Here is a 21,912-nt window from a genome sequence, read left to right on the forward strand (position 1 = left end):
CTCCTAGGAAAGAGAAACGAGCAAGGATGTATATGTAAAATGCATACATAATTATAAGAGCCAAGAAGTGGAGACAACCCCAAGGTTCCACACCTGCTGAATAAAGACATGTGGAGCAGTATCCAGCCAAGAAAAAGCAGCATGTGATGAGATGGGTGAACCGTGCAAATGCCACACAGAGGGAAAGAAGCCAATCATAACAGGCCATATCTGTGTGAAATGTGCAATTAGGTCAACCTACAGAGACAGAAAGGAGATCTGTGATCCCCCAGGAATGCAGGAAAGGAAGAGTACGGACTGAAGGCTAACCAATATGGTATTTCTTTCTGAGGGACACGAAGATGTCTTAAAAATACAAAATGATGAAGGCTCAGCCCAATGTCTCAACTGGCTAATCCACTCCCTTGCAGGTAGCAGAATTCCATGTTGGCACTAGTCCATGTCCCAGCTGTTTCACATCCCATCCCAATCCCTGCTTGCGCCCTGGAAGAGCAGCAGAGCATGACCCAAAGCCTTGGGCGCTTGAACCCATGTGAGAGATCCAGGAGAAGCTCTTGGCTCCTGGCTTTGGCTTGCCTCACTTCTGGCAGTTAGGGTCACTTGGGAAGTGAGCCAGTGGGCAGAAGATCTTTCTCTCTATCTCTCCTTCTTTCCATAAATCTGATCTGCCTTTCCAGTACAAAGAAATAAGTCCTAAAACACACACACACATACACAAACAGGAGTTAGACAAATCTGTCAATATGCAAAAATCATTAAATTGCCTGTTGTAGCACACACTGGATTTTTATGTGGAATTACATCTGAACAAAGGTGCAATTATGGAAAAATCTCTAATGTTTCATAACTGTTTGCTCGCTCAGTTCTTAGGGAAAAGCCCTGCTTCTCTGATGTCTCTGAAAGGCTGGATAGAGTTACAATTTTGGGTAGATCCCAGCTGGGACTCTCAATCTGGGTCAGATTTGCAGACATGTCAGGGACACCCTGGTATCTTGAAGACAAAGATCGGGCATGTGCTTGGCATTGTGCAAAGCACACAGCAGCCCCTTGTAGCAGAGAATTACTAAACCCCAGTGGTCAACAGTGATAGAACTAAGAAACTCTAATCTTACCGTGGTGGAGATTCAGTTTTCAACACAGTCTAGCTCCAGTGATATCTATGAGAACACAGTGGGATCTGCAGACACTGAAAAGGGTATCCCGAGGAAAGGGCCATCTTGCCCTGCCTCAGAGGGTCATCACTGCACACCCCTACCCAAAGTCATTGCATCCAGAAAGAAAACAATGATGATGGGCCCCAGCCCAATCTCATAAGGCCTTCACCCCAGTGTATTTCAGCCAACATTAACAGCTCCAAGGCTGGCTGGCGCAGGACTCACAACAGGGGAGAGATGGCATGGGGAGAGCTTTAGTTTCCATCACCCCCAGAGACCCTTCTGGGTGCAGGTGTCACCTGGGACCTGACGACACAGCCATCTTCCCATTCTCCAGCAAGCTTGGTGGACACCAGTGGGCCTGGCCGGCAGCTGGTTCAAGCTAAGGCTATGTCCTCTTGTCTCCAGGTCATGGTGGGAAAGAAGTAAACAAAGGTGCAAGCACTTGGACATATCCTCTCCTGACGTCCAGAAAACTGAAAGAGGTATTGCTCAATGGAGTCATCTGGGTCAGGAGACCTCACTATGGATTGTCCCAAGGAGGAGCACAGTAGCAAGGGTTACGCTGTCGATCTTCCACCTAGCTTCTGAACCATCCCCGAGACCCGTCCCTCTGCCAGCTCCCATGACCTCCCTCCTGCCTTTGGTTCTTCTCCATCTTCAATCCCCTTCTCTCCAGGGTGCTCGATAAATATTATTCTAATTCTGAACAGTGCGGTCCCGGTTTCACCTAATTAATTTGGATATGCCGGAGGAAATGGGTTAAGGCCTGAGCTACTTTTCTAACCATAGGAAAGGCAACTGGTCACTGAGGAGAAGGCAAGCAGATTTTTGTAAAAAAAAAAAAAAAAAAAAAAAAGAAGAAGAAGAAGAAGAAGAGGCTTGGAGAGGGGCTGAGGGAGGGACAGGGATAGACCAGATGGGGGGTGACAACCAGAGGGGGGTGGGGGAGAGAAAGAGAGAGAGAGGAGGAGGAGGAAGAGAAGGAAGCGGAGGAGGAGAACAGCTTAAGGCAGGAGACAGAGAGCGAAGAGAGACACAGAGCCAAAGTAACAACAGGCAGAAAGAACAAGAGAGAAAAATAAATATTGATGCAAAGGAAATTCCAGAGACAGAATGTGACACAGAAGAGGTTGGGGCAGGAACGGGGGAGTGAGTGGAGGTACGCTGAGACAAAGAGAGAGCATCAGAGGGAGAGAGACACAGAGACTGGCCAAGTGAGGGAGGGAGGACAGCTGTTGGTCAAGTGCCTGAGCAGGGCAAGGGTCAGCCCAGGCCTCCAGAGGTGGCCTGGTCTCCTCTCCCAGGAACAACAGATGTGCCTGATGTAGGCATCTGAAGACTACACTTCATCCCCTCCCCCTCGCTGGCTGCTTTTGCTGCAACATCTGACACATGAAATAAAATAATTCTTGCGCCCGAGTTATCTGGATTACTGCCCGAGTTCGCTGCTCCCTTCTGTCCAAGCATTCCTTGGCCTGCTCTGATGCACGGCCAGCAGGAGAGAGTAAATTAATTGGGCAGCAAATCTGATCAGGGAAAAAATGAGTTGTTCAGGCCAGGAAATGTTTCCTTCAGGACTCAATACTATGAGTTTACCACCTGCACAAGGAAAACGCCATCGTGCCTTTTGGCTAGCACTTGACTGCTCAATGTGCTCACCAGTCTTTCCCAAAATGGGTTCCATTTGAACCCTGTGGTCTCTGCCACTACGATTCCACTGAGGTTGAATGAATGGAGAGTGGAAACGTGCAGGCTTACTCCAATGCTGACATGATATGCTACAGAAATTTAAATTCAGGGCTCTGATTTGAGCCCGGGCTTCCTTCTGTTCCTTGGACTGCCTTTTTCGCACATCTCAACATTTCTATGCACCACAAATCCTCCTGGTCTGTCCAGCTGGGTGTGAGACATTAGCAGACGCTAGCTAATATTTGAGTATAGGGAGACAATGAGCAGGTTGGCGATCCAGGTCAAGAACGAGGCTACACTTACAGAAAACCTTGGGTAAGAGTTGTCAGTGATCCTGAGGAAATGCAGGTGTATCTGAATTGCCCTAAGGGCTCAGTTCTTTCAATGCCTGTAGAACCCAAACCTAGTCAGCAGTTGGATATGAGAGCTGCCTCCTGCAATCAACACACGAATACCTTTAAGTGCCCAACAGCTTCCTTTAATGATTGAAAAGCAAACCAAACGCTGCTCTATAGTCGTGCCTGCTTGGGAAGTTGAAGACTATCCTTGATTGTCAGACATGGGGCTAATCCACACATTCACTCTATCAGAGTATCCTCAGAACAGCCCAACCAAGTAGGTGCTGTTGTTAGACCTATTCTACTGCAGAGTAAACACTGGGAAGTTGCACAATTTGCCCAAGCAAATGGTGAATCTAGATTTTTAAGCTTAAACCATAGATGCTAACTGTATTCACTACATATCCATTCGTTTATCCATCCGCCTCTCCATCTACATAATCACATTTGGTTTTCCACCTTCCATGCCCCCACCATGGTGTCTGAATTTACGATTTTAGAGAATGACCACAATTTACTGGGGGAAAAAAAACATCCAGACCCAGAAACTCAGCTATGGCTCAGTTGCTCAGTTCTGTTCACTCGGTGAGTCACGAAGGCTGACAGCTTTGAAACTGCATTATTTGGGCAGCCAACCTTTCTAATCAGTAAAATCCTGAAGAGAACGCGAGTTCAACGCCGTGGACCACTGCTCAACATGAGAAGCCAGAACCTTCCTCTCTTCATTATTATCTCCTCCTCTCTCCGTTATCCTACTGTGGTTGGAAGACTTCATGCAATATTCTGGTTTGAAAATGAATGTGGTAAACATTTGGATCACTTTGTCCCATATTGCTCACTCAGAACATTTGATAGCACTGAGGTGCGCTCAAATGAAGTGGGGCACCCAGGGTCCCCCCCGCCACACACACACACCCCACCTGGGAAGTAGTGCTGATCTCAGTTAATATGCTTTCCAAGAAGAACCTAAGAATGGAAACTCCCTCTTGGCCTATGCCATGCCTTGCCATTTCTGAGCCACAGAAACACTGCAGAAAGGAGAAGCGAAGCGCAACTATTACTCAGTACATAGTTCTGTGCCAAGAGACCGCTAAGTCACCCCTTTCTCCTTTTCAGAAGCTGAGGGAAGAAGAAGAAATGGGTGCTGTCAGATATATGTGATAAATGGCAAAAAGAGACGAACTATTCCCTGAATAAGTTATGCCGGTTAATGTTCTTATTCTTAAGAACTAATGAGAACACTCATGTTTTGAAGAATTTTCTAAAAGCATTCCTGCCTAATTAAGTAGATTATACTGAATATGATTTATTATTTTTTTTCTTGGAAGGATTCAGCATTCTTTGGGAGATGGCCATTGGTCTACACCTTACTTCTCTTCACCGAGAAAACCAAGAGATGGCATGTTAGCATAATAGACTAGTTCTTCACCTGCAGTGCTAGCATCCCACAAGGGCACCGGTTCTTGTCCTAGCTACTCCATTTCTTATTCAGGTCCCTGCTTATGACTTGGGAAGGCAGTGGAGGATGGTTCAAGCCACTGGGACTCTGCACCCTTGTGGGAGACCTGGAGGAAATTCCTGACTCCTGGATTTGGATTGGCTTAGCTCTAGCTGTTGTGGCCATTTGGGGAGTGAACCAGAGGACAGAAGCTCTTGCTCTCCCCACCCCCTCTCTCTCCCTCTCTCCTCCTCTCTGTAACTCTATCTTTCAAATAAAACATTCAGAATTTTAAAAAAAATAGTCCAGGCAATGAATGTGACAACACAGCTCACTGTGAATGATTTGGGTTATTGTTTTCCTTCAGGTAAGCCTCTGACAACAACTTTTTTGGCATTTTTCCAGAAAGTAGCATGCAGCTAGTTAATTCCAGTTACACAGAAGATTCCAGGTATCTGAGTCCCTGATAACTGAGCTTCCACTGACATTGACACTTAACCAGCAGCTGGCATCTGCCCCAGCCTCATCTTCCCAATTATCTTCCAGCCCACCTACATGCTTCCATGTCCTCTGGTGCACGCTCAGAACAACTGAAATGAATATATATTTCAATAAACATGCCCCAAGGAGAATGGCTTCATTTAGTTTCTCCCTGCTCTCGGCTCTCTCCCAGTCCACTTGGAAAACACAGCTGCAGGCTTTTGTGTGTGTGTGTGTGTGTGTGTGTGTGTGTGTGCGTGCAAGACTGCTCTCCTCACCCAGACACTCGTCAGAGCTGCGACAATCTCATCTATTGTGTGCACAGTGGCTGTGCATCGGCGTCAAGTCACTTCCCTGGGTCTGAGCCATCCCCAGCACAAACGGAACCCAGCATGCCCAAGAATTAAGCGTCTTGGGAGTGAACAAGAAAAGGCCCAACATGTCTGCTGCATTCTTTACGCCAGCAACTTCAGGGGCTTCATCTCCAATGGGGCTTGTGCTGGCACTGGGGACAGACCAACCAAGCTCTGGGGTCAACAGAGTTGAAGTGCAGCCACCACAGGGCCCTGACTTATTCCTCATTACATCATTGCCACTTAGTCCATTCCTTTCTCGTGAATCATATTAACATGTCCATGACCTTGGGAAATTGGGGAGCATCAATGCCGGAGTGGGATTGTCCACAAATAATGTGGTCATTGGCCTGAGAATGAATCAATCTGGAGGTGCCAGGTGCAGTGACCATTTGAAATTGGGAAAACAAAAACTGCCACCAAAATTTGGCAGTGGAGCCACACGGCCAGCCAGGTGATAAAGGAGTTAATAAATGTATCTGCCACAAGATACAAGTGAGTTGCTGCTGTTGCTGCTGTCTGGGATATTCCCATTGTTTTCTTGACTTGGAAGGGACTCCGAGTTATGTCTACATCTGAGGTAGGATGCAGACAGTGTAGCTTAGTGCGGAATTTGGAGCCAGAGTGCCTCAATTGGAACGCTGGCCAGTTAGGGTGCTGCTGATAATTAGCTACCTGCTTACATGCCCGATGGCTCTACTCTGTCTCTGAAGAAAAAAAATCAAGCCAAAATAATAAGACAAAAAATAATGTCCATCGTTTAAAGTTATAATATAGATTAAATGAATTAATATTTGTGAAACACTTAAAATGGTGTCTGGCATCTAGTAAGCATGTATAAATATTAGACTAATAAATAAATTCTCCCAAAGTCTACACAGGCTCAGCCTGCAGGGCTGCAACAGATGCAAGAGGGAAGGCTTGGTGACTAACTCAGTGATGCCAAATGAGCAAAGCTCAACGTAACCATGGCCATGGGTCATCCTGGCAGGGACCACTCATATTCCATCCTTTCCACCCAGACTCAAGGCCAGGAAGTCATATGGTCACACCCCAGTTTCTGCTGCACCCTTTTCTTGGCCTTGGAAAGTCGAAGCCAAGCATGGAGTTCGGCTGCTTCTGTCCACCGAGCCATGGTGGAGGATGCTTGCAGGAGAGGAAGCACTGAGAGGAAGACCACAGGAGAACAAGGGGTTCACAGCATGAGACAGGCAAAGCAGGGCTCTACTGGGGCACAGAAGAGCTGAGGATCCACATCCTGTAAAGGAGGCAGGGACTCATTTAAATTCTTGCTCTCTCCCTCTCTTTTTCCTTCTTTCCTTCCATTCTCTCTTTTTTCCTTTCTCTCCTCTCTCCATCGCTTCCTTCCCTCCAACCCCAAAGTAATTAAAAGCATTATTGTCATGGCCATGCTCCAGGACTTCCAAACCAACACACACACACACACAGAATGCCCTAAATCCCATCCACTTAAATTCACCTGTTCATCCGTTCAACCATTTGTTTATATTTATTAAGCACCTCTTTTGTGTTGGACTCTGTTATGGGTATTACATTACAGATGTGTGCAAAAGCAGGTGAAAACTGCTCTTCTCTTGACCTCATGCTGGCGGGCAGGGGGTTGCTAACATGCAGAGCTACTGCCCAACACTGGAGACCAAGCAGGTGCAAAGACCTTCAGTCATGGCCAGTGAGGACAGACTCTTTGCACCTGCTTGAGCGAAGACTCTTCACCCTGGAGATGTGGTTACCATCTATAGTCATAAGCCAGGTGAGGATGCAAGAGCACCGTGTGGACCTCAGGAATTCACACAGAAGGTCAAGCGCGGGGAAACTCACTTGCCGTCAAGAGGAGGTTAGATGAAAGGAGTCCTAACGATTGCTTTCAAGGAGGTGGTTGCTATCGTCTGGGTACACTTCACACCAAAGAAGTCAATATGTGGGCTCCTCCTGGAGAATCAACTAGAATTGCACCCTAACAAGGGAAAGGACTGGCCCAGTCTTGGCTGTGTGGTTGGCCACCAGCCGAGCATGGCAAGTAAGAGAGCGGGAGTGCAGAGGGGGAAGACAGCAGAACATCTCCCTACGTCATCCTCCACCGAGGGAGTGTATGAGTTGAAGATGCTCAAACAAGACTCCTGACGAGTCCATGTGCAGCAAGCACCCTTATCCCATGGAGTATACAAGGAAAAGGCATCTTTTCCCACACCCAGTGCTGTTGTATGTGCACTAATGTCCACTGCGTTCTCCCAGAGCTCCAAGGTTGGCCAAGGTCAGAATGGGTCAGAGAAGATGAGAGATCTTCAAAAACTTTCTGAGTTTTTGTGTATTAAAACTTCCTGAAAATGAGTATTAGGAAACAAATGACAACAACAAAAAACCCAATGCATGGATTTCAAAACAAACCTGCATCAAAATAAACTTATCTGGGGTTGGCACTGTGGTGAAGTAGGCTTAGCCACCACTCAGAGTGCCAGCATCCCATATGGACACCAGTTTGTGTCCCAGCTGCTCTACTTCCACTCCAGCTCCCTGTTAATGGCCTGGGAAAGTGGTGGAGGATGATTCAAGTCCTTGGAACCCTTCATCCATTAGGCAAACCCAGAAGACCAGACCATCTGAGCTCTGGCCATTGTGATCATTTGCAGAATGAACCAGATAGGAGATCTCTCTCTCTCTCTCTCTTTCTCTCTCTCTCTCTCTCTGTCTCAATCTCCTTTCTCTGTAACTCTGCCTTTCAAATAGAAACCAAATGACTCTTTAAAATAGAAGCTTATTTGTTCATTCTCTTTCTGCCTCAACTTTCTGAACACCCTCCTACACCTGCAGGTTTAGCACACATCTACAGCCTGAGTAACAAGGCTGAGGGACCGTGGGACTCAGCCAAGGTTAGGGGGCACCAAATGGCAAGAAGCTGGGACCAGTCTGATGTGTCCCTCAGTTCCCCAGAACTGCTCTAGAAGAAGGGAAGATGGATCGTGACCTCCGGCAGAAACAGTGCTCTGCCAAGGACAAGGTCAAAGTCCTTTGCTGTAAGGGGTGAAGGTGCTGGCGCCCTCCTGTCATGGGCCACAGAAGGTGTGATGCTGCCTCTTCAATCTGATCCAAAGCTGGATTAGGCAACAGGAAGGCATCGGCAGGTTCCTCGGGTCACTGAGAACAAACCTCACAAAGACAGAATGCACCCCATCATTCTCTTGCCCAACCCCCAGAAGTGGGGCAAGGGGCCCAAGTCTGCTTCCAGCCTGCTGACCTGTCAGCCCACAGCTGGTCAACTCGGGGCAACACACAGAGAAAGGGGCCCCTGAGGATGTGGCCTGCTGACTCATCATGTAATTCTCAGGGTGAGAAGACAGAGATGGATTTGTCAAGGAAATAAAACAAGAGCAGGGAACAAAGCTCAGGAAGGGAATTTGGGGTGAATGGGCGTTTAGGAGGAGTCATATGCCTCTCCTCTTGGATGTCTGGGTTCAACCCATAGCTTTAGCTCTGGGCCCTAGCTTCCTGCTAATGCAGACCCCAGGCGGGCACTGGTCTTGGCTCAAGTGAGTTTCTGCCATCCAAGTGGGACACTTTAACAGTTTCCAGCCCCCAGCTCCAATCTGAGCCAGGGGGGCATCTTTGTGAGAGTCTGGGGAGTGACCCAGTAGATATGCAATCTCTCTTTGTCTGTCATTCTCAAATAAAGAAATAAAAGGAAATTGAAACCAACCTGTGGCAAGCATCATCAATGCCATCAGAAAGGGGGCAGCTTAATCCCAATCAATGAAACAGAATGAAAATCAGAAAACATCTTAAAGGAAACACATATTTACAGCTTCCCGGTGCACTGGAGGACTTCAGATTAGACTAAAAAGTAAATCACCATTGATCTTAGGAGTGCTGCTTTGTGACAGAGACAAGAATGACGCACCATCAGCATGCGACTGTCCGTCCAACCTGCTCGGCAACAGCCTGTCCTTCGTGGCAAACGCATGCTGCATCATCTTCCCGGTGTTGTCTGAGCTGTTCATCTGTTCGTCGCAGCTTTTCATCCGGCAGGGAGAAGAAAAACAGCTTTGCCCAGGTCCACCCTGGATTCATTTTGCATTAGCGGGTGTCTGAGTCGAGGCCGTTTAATGAAGTTACAGCTGAGCAAGCTCGCGAACGAGAGGTGGAGGGAGAGGCGAGAAGGAAGAGCTCTTGCTAGAAGTGTACATCATCAAAGGCAGGAGCAAAACAGACACAGCCGTGATGGACAAAGCCCCAAAAATCACAAAAAGAAACATTTAATGATGTGACTTGAAAGAAAGATAGCCGCTGCCATCTTCCTTGCACATGCATGAGGGGTGGAGGTGGGTGGGAAGCTGGCTGTGCTTTGGCTAGATGGAGAAACACTGCCCACTGTTTGAATGGGGTCTCCATGCCTATGAAAACTCATTCCTTGGAAACCAGATGCAAATTGATCAAGATGCAAATTGATCAAGATGCAAGTTGATCAAGATGCAGTAGAAAGTCAGACAAGGCCAACACAAGTCCCAAGTGGAAGAGGGAACCCCAACTCTCCCCTAGCCTAAGGCCTGGAGCAGCCGCGGAGGCTGGGGCTCCAGACCCTGTCATTTCAGGCATGTGAGTGGACAACAGCCTCACCCTTGGGCCAAGCTGCCACTGCTACAGGGACAGGGACCAGCACACCCCTACCTTCTGTATCGGAGTCTCATTCTAGGATCCCAGGAGGAAAACCCCTGGTGTCAGCTGCCTTTCAGAAGTGGGGAACCTTTTATCTGTCAAAGGCCATGTGGCTATTTGTAATATCACTCACGGGTCACATGTGATCAACAACTTCAATATTAGCTTATATGAAAGTTGGAATCCTGCCTGCAATTGCCTTGGCAGGGCCAGACCTAATGACCCCACAAGTCGAATGTTCTCCAACCCTAAATGAGGTTTTGCATCCAATATGCTTCACCCCTAGCTAAGGTCTGTATTCCCCAGGCCCCAGATGGGTTCTAGAAAGATCTCTCAGAGGCCACTTACAATGAATGACCCAACTCTCACCCTCATCCACAGGGCCTTGTCTGAATTGGAATTTCTCCCCACCGCCAGGAACAGTGAGAGTGAAGGAAGAGGAAAGAGACGGCTGTTTGGGTAGAAAACACACTTCTCTGAGGAAGAGGACATTTGGCGAAGGGAACAGTGAGAAAGTCCAGAGGACAGATGTCCTAAGTAATGAGACTTTAATGCCGGAGCTAATGGGAACACTACACAAGACCAAATGCCAAGAACGTCGGCAACTACGCACGTGCTTGCCAAGGAAAGCAACAACTCGCCTCCCAACAGCAGGGAAAGCAGCCAAGGCACTGGCCACCCAGCTCCCTTGGGGTTTAAGATGAGGGCACGGGTGGCCTTGGCGAAGGAGGCATTCTCCTGCTGTCACCCCACATGAGGAGAAGGCAGAAGCCAGGGAGACAGCCACAGGGCTAAGAAGTAGGGTGGCAGCCAGGCGGGTGGCCTATCTGCCGCACACTCTTCACTCACTGGTGCACCTCCCTCCCCGCCCCCAACACACACCTGCCCATGTGGGATTCACAGGTTCCACTGCTGACCGCTGCACCAACAGTGCTCGGCCCTGGAGACTGGTGACCCACAGCAGCAAAGCATGTGAGGGTAACTGGGTGACCACAAGTGCTATGCTTGGCCCATGCCCTTCAGGACCCAGCACTTGAAAGCACTGTATTCAGGGAAACACAGGGAAGAGTAAACAATGAGGAATGGAAACCGGGAAAACTGGAAAATGAGAACAGCAAAGCAGCCATGAGCTGGTGGAATTCTGTCTGCTGTGCACAGCACTCAGCGCTCTGGATGAGGCTTGAGGGACTAGTGTCTGTCCCACGCTCAAACACGGACTAACCTGTGGTTCTCCATCCTCCCTTTCCCAGTCACTGTTTCTCTCCAGCCCCTTCAGCTGGGCCACATCTAGGCAGATGGGACTCAGGCAGAACAGCCCAAAGTTCAATCAACACTTCAAAAGGGATGTGTCGATTAAATTCCTCTACTGCAACAGGACACCTTGCTTCATTTTTGTCCATTTCCTTGGTATTGCCTTCACTCCCCTCACCCAACTAGTCTGCTCTTAAGAGACAAATCCATTCCGGCCTGGCGCGGTAACCTAATGGCCAAGGTGCTCGCCTTGCACGTGCCGGAATCCTATATGGGCATTGGTTCGAATACTGGTGGCTCTGCTTCTCATCCAGCTCCCTGCTTGTGGCCTGGGAAAGCAGTCGAGAATGGCCCAAAGCCTTGGGACCCTGCACCCATGTGGGAGACTCAGAGGAAGCTCCTGGCTCCTGGCTCCTGGCTACTGGCTCCGGGCTTCAGATCGGCTCAGCTCCAGCTGTTGCGACCAATTTTCCTCTCTGTCTCTCTTCCACTCTGTATGTCTGACTTTTCAATGCAAGTGAATAGATCTTTAAAAAAGAGAGAGAGAGAGAAACCCATTTACCACCCCAGGCACCTGCCTGGCCTGCATACAACCTGGGGCTGCTAGCCTGGTTCCCAGTCCTCCAATAGATTTGCCATCTACTCTGAGTGCCAGTCTCAGGGCCAAGTGAACCTGCACTTACTTTAAAAAATATTTTATTTTTATTTCAATGGCAGAGTTACAAAGAGAAAGAGAGACAAAGAAATAGATCTTCCATCCACTGGCTCACTCCCCAAGTGGCCACAACAATCAGAGCTGAGCAGATCTGAAGCTGGGATCCAGGAGCTTCCTCCAGGTCTCCCACACAAGTGCAGGGTCCCAAGCACTTGGGTCATCTTCTACTGCTTTTCCAGGCCACAAGCAGGGAGCTGGATAGAAAGTAGAGCAGCTGGGACATGAACCAGTACCTTATGGGATGACGGCGCCACAGACAGAGGCTTAGTCATGATGAATCTTAACTTTCAAAAGTGATCTGAGAGTCAATGACCCCAGGAAAACCAGGAAAGTAAAAACCTGGCAGGTGAAGATGAGCAACATGTCGGCTGTGTGATGTTGGGTGAGTTACTAAGCCTCTCTGAGCCAGTCTCCTCGGCCATAAAAGCAGCCCTTGTGCTCTGAGGTACAGTGGGAGGATGCGAAGATGCAACATAAGCCTTGCGTAGCCCAGCACACAAGTGAGGACTTGAAACAGTCCTGCTTCAGTGTGACCACCCCCTCCTCCAGCCCACCCCAGGAGAGGGTGTAAGTCACAGTTCCCACCTTCGTCACACCTGACCACCCCGTCAGGCTTACCGCACAACTGACTCCTCCAAGGACATCCAAGAGAGGCCTCTAGCGAGCCAGGGAGCCATCGCAGCAATGCAAGTGGCCACCCCTTGGCCACTCAACCCCTGAGACAAGGGAGAGTCATCCCACCTGCATGAGCAGCACAGACGGCAGCTTCCCACCTACGAAAGGAGCACGCTGTGGCCCCTGGCTGTCTGTGCTTGCCCTCCGCCTCCCCACCCTCACCCTGCGCCAGGAGTGGCATGGAGTCAAGGCAGGGGGCAAGGAGCAGTGGCACATTGGGGGATGTCTGGGCTTACAAATAATGCTGCTTGATCTGTGCCTCCCCCCAATCTGAACACAGAATTGCAGAATTCCATGGCCTTGAGATGAAAGAGCAAATATGAGCTCAGATCACGCATCTCCTCCTTGCGTGCAAAACAAAACAAACACCTTGGTCCTTCTACCCTCACTGTCCAACTAGGTAGCTAAATTGAGCGGTCTCTCTACTATGTCAGGCAGGAATGTGGGGTATTCTTTTTTTGTTTTTCACCCTTTCTGCATAGTAATTTGAAATGTTTGCTGCATATTCAACTCTTTCTTTTCCCTTCTCCTAGTAGCCCTGCTGCCTGCCTGACATATCGGTATAAAACAAACTGATTTTCTAGAAGGCCCAGTAACTGTCCTTCCCCTGGGATGTGCAGTGCCAGGGGACTGCTGGGCCGTGGTTTGCGCATCTGCCGAGGTGAGTCTCCAAGATGCCTCCTCCAGGCTGCTGCCTGAAGGAAGAGCTGATTGTAAGGCCCCTAGAAGAACAGTCCTCCTTTCTGGGGGTGTTCCTGGGTTACAGATCACCTGTTTCAGCCCAAGCTTTTATTAAAGTTTGTCTTAAGTATTCATTGATCAGAGCATCAGAGGGAGAGACAATCCATTAGTTCACCCCTCAGATGCTTACAAGAACCCCAGCAGAGGCCAGAGCTGAGAGCTGGGAGCTCAACCGAGGTCTACTCCATGGGTGGCAGGAACCCAACTCCTCGAGCCATCACATGCCTCTCAGGGTCTGTATCAGTGGAGGCTGGAGTCAGGAGCCACACATGAGTATTCAACCCAGGTACTCTGGCGCAGGATGTGAGCCCCTGTACTGGCACCTTAACTTGTAAGCCAAATACCTGTCCTACCACCCACGACACTCTTGCCTTGAGCCGCACAGCCCCTGTGACTTGTGATGCGTTTTCCCTGTTCAGGGGTGTGCACCACTTATCTCTCCCAAAAGGCTCATGCTGAGATCAGGGAACTGCTCGTCAGAAAGGGATGTAGAGAAAACATGATGAGAACAGCAAAGGGCAATGAGAATCACCTTCATGGATGGCCACACTAAACCAAGAAGGACCTAGGAAGTGGCAGCAAGGCTAAGGTTGTATCACGGTGGATTAAGCCTTGTGTGCAATGCTGGCATCCCATCCGAGGACCGGCTGGAGTCCTGGCTGTTTCACTTTAGATTCAGTTCCTTGCTCATGCACAAGGGAAAGTAGTGGAAGATGGCCCAAGTGCTTGGACCCCTGTTGTTCATGTGAGAGACCACGAATGGAGTTCTAGGCTCCTGGTTTGACCTGCCCCAGCCATGAACATTGCAGACCGCTGGAGAGTAAACCAGAGAATGGACGCTGTCACCACCCCTTCCCCATCTCCAAGTATCCAAAAATTATTTGATGATGAGTAAGAAATGTACATAAAGTAAAGCAAGCTGACTTCACTAGACAAGGTGAGACTGAGTGTGGGCATAACATGACATGGGACCCTAAGGTTACAGCAGAAGTTCATGTACCCATTAGCTGGGGAACCCTGGCATTGTAGCCTTAGCCTCTTACCACTCCAGCTGCCTTGTTTACAGCACTAGGGAGTCAGCATCCAATCTAGAGCTCTCCAACAGATAACAAAGTCACAAAAATGCATTATTTTGCCTATTCAGTGGGCTTTACTGCAAGAGATTAATAGGAAGGAGCAGAATGGAGAGTATTCACATAAAAAAAGCGATTCTGCCTAGGCCTTCCTGCCTTCCATCAAAGCCCAAGACACCTTAGTCACCCAGATGTTCAAACTAGCATGGCACAGTCCCACAAGACACTTACTCAGTGGCCAGAAGGGTCCACAACATGCGTTAGTCTCACCATAGCTTCACAGATACACCATGCAAAACTCTGAACAAAGGAGGGAGGATGGCAGGGAAGACGGGAGGGCTGCCCACCCATGGCCAAGAGCAGGCGCAGTTCCACTGTGCAATGGGCAGTCTACAGAAAGTTGAGAATTCAATACAGTTGACACTGTCAGGCCCTGGAGAAATCAGACAGCAGTGCTGTGGTGTGGTTTCCTTTTATCCCAGTTCTGCGGGCTTGACTGTCTAGGGTTGGTGAATTAACCTCTTTCAGTCAGCTCACTTTTTCAGCTGTCTTGCCCACGGCCTCCTGCACAATTGATTTGCAGCGACCGCATAGTCGATCCGATCTCTCATTAAAATCGGTTAAGAACAATACATCAGATGTTTTTATTTCACTCCAGTGTCTTGGCAGCCTAGAACTGTGGTATCTTAGCAGCAGATTCCCTCAGCGTGAGTGTGCTCAGACTGTTGGGGAAGGAAGTAGGTGAGGAGGGGGAGAAGGTTAGCTTGGGTTAGGGTAGGAAAGGAACGGGAAGAGGGTAAACAATGTGACCAGGGAGAATGGTCTGAGTCAAAACACTTCTGAAAAAAAAAACCGGCAGCCCTGCTAAAGCCAGAATGACCCCTGCTATGAGCAGGTTGTCAACGGTAGCAGGTGCCTTCCAAGCTTAGGCTGCTTGAGTTGGGAACATATCTTGCCTGTGGAAGGTGAGAGGGCTCATTTGCAGACACGAGGAGAGCACACAACTCCAGATCAAGACCTCAAGTCCACGAGCACGAGGGTCTGACTGAGGCCTCTTTATGTCGCTGATAACTGTCCCAACTGCCTTCTCATCCGATTACTTCGGTCCTTTTTGTTCTTCTCTCTGTCCTCCCAGCATCCTTCTCCACCTTCTCTCTACTAGGCCCTCCCAAATCCTTCCACAATTGCCCTGCTTTCTTTACATGCAGTTTTAAAAACATTTATTTGTTTGAAACGCAGAGTAATAGAGACAGTATAAGAGATAAACATAGAGAAAGGCAGAGAGAGAGAGTAGGGGGGAGAGAGAGAGATCTCCTATCCCTTAGTGCCCGCAACATCCAGTGCCAGGAGGGAGCTAGCAACTCCATCTGAGTCTCCCACATGGATGAAGGGGACCTAAGCAGTTGGCCCATCGTCTGTTGCCTTCTTAGGAGTGTTAGCAGGGAGTTGAATTGGAAGTAGAGCAGCCAGGACTCAAACAGACTCTCCAATACAAAAGCATCCCATGTGACAGCTTAACCTGCAGCAAACCCAGGTCTGTCCCCTACCTGTGTTCTGTTTGCTTGTTTTAATGCAACAGGAAAACCCACCTTCATAAAACATATTAAGGCCAGGTGCCTCTCTGACTTTCCTTCCAACTACTCCATCTGATGTAAAAAAAAATCATCATCATAAACTATTTTAGAAGTTGAGCTCAATCTTTGCTGTCAGGTGCACAGTACTTGGAAGCGCCCAAGAGGATTGAGCAATGCATTGCCCAGGAACCTAGAATGAGTTCCTTACCCAGTTAGCTAGCAAAGTGGGGCTAGCTCCCTGAGCTTACAGTTCATTTTTGGAGGGAGGGAAGGCAAGCCACTCCCTTCTCAACCTGAACTTGCTGTAAAATCAACAGGGAACCCGTGGAAGAGCTACTTCCCAGTTGTCTTCTCTTTTTCCTGAGAATGTCCACTCTAATAATCTCCCCATAGCTTCCAGTAGCCCTCCCCTGCCCACCCTTCTCCATGCCTTCCATGTTCAGAGAGGCCCAAGGCACCTGCGACATCACCGAATGCATCCACATCCTCCCATCAGCTTTCTGACCCATCTCTTAATCAGCCATGCAGTCCCTTCCTCAACATTGTCCTCATCTGGATGATGACACTAATGCAACAGCCCAGGGTGAGGAGGAGGACCAGCTTTGGATGCGAGACAGCCCAGTACAGAGTTCAATGTCAGAAGGAGTCAGCTTCCCAAGTCACTGCCTAAGCACAGCCTGGGCCTTTGAGGACATCATGAGACCCCTTCCTCCCCATCACTGAGCACCTCCAGGGATGTACAGCAGAGAGACCAACTCAGAGATCTTAAAGTCAGTGCATGTCTGTGGGCCATCAGCTCCAGTTTTAGCCTGGGCTGTCTCAACAAATAAGGAGCTAGGATACAGATCCTGCTGCGGAATGGGGATTGAGTTGGAATGGGAGGCTGTGGCTCCTGGGAGCTGTGCACATGCAGGACACAGCTCTGTCTTTGGAGCCTCTGCCCACCTCTATCTCCTCCACACCTGGGGACTGGGAGGCCAGGTTGGGCCAGGTGATGAGTCTGACTTGGTACTGCTCATCAACAGAGACTCCTTGCTCGGGAACTCGACAGCCAAGTCTAATCACTTCTGGCAAAACTGAAATCTGTTCTTCCTGGCAGGGTGTGAGGAAGACGCAAGGGAGGCCTGCCTCCAAGGAACACGCAGGCAGGGGGGCTGTCCAGCCCAGCTGGGGGAACACGTGGGAGTGGGGAGGATAGACGTGTCCCCATCCCTCTCCGAAGAGGCTGTGGAGGCTGCCACAGCCTCAGCCCTGCCTGCCCAGCCCTGGTCTTCAGGGCAAGAGGCTCCCACGCTAGAGTAAGCTCCTCTCGTCTCTTCAAGCAGGCTTGGCCTGTGCTGAACTGTTTTCACAGCCAATGTGCGCAGCTTGGCCCGACCCCATTCCCTCTCCTCACTGCTTTGCCTAGGGAAAACCCACCATGGCTGTGAATGGTTCTCCGTGTCTCTGTCATTCTTGCCTCTTGCCTACCCCGATGCCTCACACAAGCCAGCCTGCATAGAACCATTCCCAGGAATGAATGGAAAGTCACTGCCATGAGCTCTGAGCTGTAAGCAGAGTCAGGAGAGCCCTCTCTGCCCCAGGGAAGCAGAACGTGGTGCAGCATGCTCACTCACCCCTACCTGCCCAGAGAAGGAAGAGACCAGCACGGCATCTCTGTACCCGCATTACCCAGAACTGGAAAGCAAGTGCCCCTGACCTACCCAAGGTCACTCTGAGCATCTGAGAGTCCGGATCTGTCCCCCTGTCTCCCCACACCCTGCTAACCGCTCTCGCCTACCCCCAACACACACAGTCTGCCCCAGGCGTTGTGCCCTACCAACACCACCAGCTAATTCTGTTTCCTAAGCTCTGATCAGGCAAGACTGCAGCTGCTCCAAGAGGTGCTGTGAACGGAATAAAAGCAGGAGCTGAACTTGAGGGAGAAACAAGCCTTCATTTACTTAGCAATCAGGCATGAAGTACAGTCCCCTCACCATAGTCCCTCTCTTTCCCAAATGTCAGAGAGAAATCCCTCCTGTAACATCTGTGTAATTACCCTGGCTTAGGATGGGGTGCCTGTGTGGTGGGGGGCACACCAAGAGATTCAGAGACCTCAGTGGGCTCATGTGCAGGTGCCAGTAGCTTCCAAAGAGGCCTGTCCCCAGCCTTCAGAGGATGCCTCCCTCCCTATCATTCTAAGCACTGATGCACAAACCCTGGAGGAAGGGGGTGGTGGCAGGACAGCCCAGAGAACATCGGCTCACGGAAGACAGAAACCCAAAAGAGAGAAAGGTTTGTAGAAATCACCCAGGAAGAGGTCGGAGGCAGAGAACAGAGACCACAGGAGAAGGGTCCAGGAGATAAGGCTCCGCCAAGTCCGAGGCTGTAAGTGGACGGAAGACAAGGACCAGCACATCGGGAAAGGGACCAGGTTCACGAGCAGTCCTCTCTCTCTGCTGTCCAGGCTGAGCCAAGACACAGCATTGTTTGCCAAACAAGATCAAAAGAGGAAAGGGTTTGGCCTTGACCTCGTCCCACCTGTGTTCTGCACCTGCAAGCTGGGACTGACCCCAGATTATTTCCTCCCAATGCCAGCCCAGGGACAGAGAGCAGCCCTGAATCAAAATGCACTACCTGAGGGTTAAGGTGGGGTGGGAGAGAAGGTGGTGGCCCCTGGGATAAGGGGAGAATGTTCTCACGTGGTCTCTTCCTGGAGTCACACGCACACACACCCTCGCCACCCCATTCTAGATCTTGGTTCAAAGAACCCACACTTCGTGGACTTGACTCAGTTAAACCTTCTGGGGGGGGGGGCATCACCCTTTCTCACCACCCACAGCACCAAACAGGCAAGGGGGGAAAAACCAGCTCTGTCGGCATGCCTAGAATTTTCTGTGTGCCTCTCTCTCCTTTCAGCAAGCCAGGGGTGAGGGTGATTAATGTCCACAGCAGCAAGGGAAGGAGGTGTTCAGGATCTAAGGATAACAAGCAGGTGTATATGGCTGAGCTAAAAAGGATGGATCAGCATGATCCACTGCACTGCTAGATGAACTCAGAAGCAACGGTGTGTGTGTGTGTGTGTGTGTGTGTGTGCAGGAAGGGGGTAGTTGTGGCTTTCAGGCCAGTGCCCATCCCCTGCACCTGACATGCAGACAATTCCTGGGACCAGGCTTGGTCCCCCAGAGGACCCTGTTGAGCCGCATGAAGCCCCACAGCATTGTCATGAGGGCAGCTCACTTGGAGTGTGTCTTTTTGAGACTTCTAATGAATGGCTGGGTGAATCTAGTTCTCTGGGTTTGGACTGCACCTGTCAAGGTACAGAGCGATGGGGTAAAAGGAAGTCAGAGTGAAGCCGTGGGCTGCCACGCTTTGAGCGTTGGGAGTTCAGTTCCAATAGGAGGCAACCCTCCCTGCGTCCCCAAGTGTGAGCAGCAGCAAGGGATGCCCCAACCGCGAAACCACTATCTGAGAGAGTTCTGCCTACGGGGCTGAACAGAACAAGTCCTCCAGTCTCGGCAGGAAAGATAGGCACCCCACTCCAAAAGACACCATCTGTGCTTCCGCGGCTGTGTCACCCCCATCCCCACCGCAGGGGACGCTCCAGTTTATGCTAAGCCACTGGGTGCTCTTTTCAATATGGTTCCAATACTGGGCAGTTTTCTATATGAAACATGACACTCAGGTTTGCCTCCAGAAAAGGAAAAAAAAAATTACTAAATGTCACCAAAGTACCCACATGCTCGGCAAACAGAACCCGGGTTCCGAGACCAGAATTACAGAATTGGTCTTAAATATATATATATATATCTATCTTACATGTGTACTATGGACTCCACTAACTCTTTCTGAGCCTTCTGGAGCCCCTATCACCACCACCAAAGCGTACGCTACAGCTGGGCAGGAATGGAGATTTCGGGAGGAGAGAACAGGAAGGCTCCCACGGACTGGGAATCAAGGAAGCGAAGGCGCAAGGGCCTCTAAGAGGGTCTGGGGGCGGGGTACGGGGAGTCAGTGGTGGAGGACAGACCCGCGGAGAGGGCCAAGGCCACCGGAGTTGTGGGGGGAGAAAGGGGAAGGGCTACCGCGCCATGGCTCTCACCTGTGGATGTTCATCTCCCGCGGAGGGCGGTGGGCCTTGTCGTAGGAGATCTTGGCGAAGACCCCCGCCACGACGACGAAGGCGATGACCCCGCAGGTGATGTAGACGGTGAAGTTGGTCTTGTCCTTCTCCGGGTCGTACTTGTTCTCGGGCTCCGGGGAAACCACCTTGGTGCTGGGCGTCTGCACCCACACGGGGCTCTGGTAGTTGGTGCACTGGCGCTGGTCCAGCTTCTCGTGGCGCTTCTTGCAGCAGAAGCGGTAGTAGCAGGTGCCGCAGCAGTACAGGTAGCCGCTCTCGCTGTTGTTACACTCGAACTCCTTGTCGTACTGGCCGCTCACATCGTAGTAGCCCCAGCATGTCTCGTAGGTGACGGTCGCGCTGGCCGCTGCCGCCGCTGCCACTGCCGCCGCGGGCTGCCCCCGCCGGCTCCCCGCCTCCGGGACACCACCGGACGCCCGGGCGGTGCCATTCAGCTCGCGGCCGCCCCGGGCCAGGGCGCCCCCGGGCCGCCGGCCCCCGACGGCAGAGGCACCGGCGCTCAGGGTCCGGTTGGCTGCGCGGCCGCGGGCGGCGTGGGCGCCGCCGGGCAGCAGGTCCAGGGACTCCAGCGAGAGCAGGAGCAGTAGCAGCAGCAGGAGGCGCCGCAGCGCCATGGCGGGGGCCGGGCGGGAGGGCGCACGGGGAAGCTTCGGTGGAAGGCCGCTCCCCCGGCGGGCCAGGCTCCGAGAGCGGCCGCAACGGGCTGGGCAGGCGGCGCAAGGAGGGGGATGCTCAACGGCACCGGAGCAAAGGCGCCATCGAGGCGCGGACAGCGGTAGCGGTGGCGGCGGCGCGCGGTGCGCGGTGCGCACAGACCGGACCGGCGCGGGCTGCTCAGCACTCTTAGGCTGCGCCCCGGCTCCGCGCTTCCCCTGCGGGATCGGCGCGCCTCCCGGGCAGCCCCATCCCCCGCCGGCAGCGGCTGCAGCCCCGCGCACGGCTCGACTCAGGCTGGACCCGAAGCGCGGCTCCGGGTGGCGGCGGCGGCGGCGGTGGCGGTGGCGGCGGCGGCAGTGGCGACGTGGTCCCGTCCGGGCGGGTCCTGCGGGACAAGACAGGGAGCTGGTCACGGGGTGGAGCGAAGGGCGCTCCGGGAAGCAGGAGGGGAACAGCCGACTGGCAAGGAACGGGCGCGCAGCCCTCGAAGAGCCGAGCTCCGGGCGGGGAAGGGCGCAGAGCCGGCTCCCAAGACGGAGTCCGGCGGCCCAGCGCGCCGGGGACCGAGGGCGCACCTGCCGCCGGGGCCGGCCGGGCGCTCCCGCCGCTAAGGCTAGCTGATGCCTGGGACGGCGTCGGCTGAGGTTGGGGTCTGGCGAGGAGCAGGGGTCAGCGTGGGGCGGCCGAACCTCACTCACTCACCATGCCCGGCTGCGACTGCAGAGGCGGCGGCGGCGGCCGGAACAAGCGAGCGAGAGAGCGAGCCGAGAGCCGCGGGCTCTGCGCCTGCACTAGTGCCGAGGAGTGCGTGCGAGAGGAGCGAGGGAGACACACGCACTCACACACCGCACACAGGGAGCGCCGTGCGGGGAGGGGAACGGCCTCTTGCCGCCGCCCACGTTTCCAAGCCTGGGCGCCGGGAGAGCTGGGGCGGGGTGAGATGTGGGGGTTACTCCTCTTTCTGCACACACACACACACA

General features: G+C 51.6%; 1 protein-coding gene across 1 annotated transcript in view; it reads right to left on the bottom strand.

Moving 5' to 3' along the window:
- The window catches only part of SHISA6 (shisa family member 6), a 275,610-nt gene extending 254,721 nt beyond the window's left edge, over positions 1–20,889 (bottom strand). The window contains exon 1 of the mRNA XM_058675928.1: positions 20,234–20,889. Within this exon, the coding sequence (XP_058531911.1) occupies positions 20,234–20,889 (656 nt within the window). The remainder of the gene's footprint in view (positions 1–20,233) is intronic.
- Positions 20,890–21,912: the final 1,023 nt, after the last annotated feature.

This window comes from Ochotona princeps, chromosome 17 (genome assembly GCF_030435755.1).
Source record: "Ochotona princeps isolate mOchPri1 chromosome 17, mOchPri1.hap1, whole genome shotgun sequence".
NCBI lineage: Eukaryota > Metazoa > Chordata > Mammalia > Lagomorpha > Ochotonidae > Ochotona > Ochotona princeps.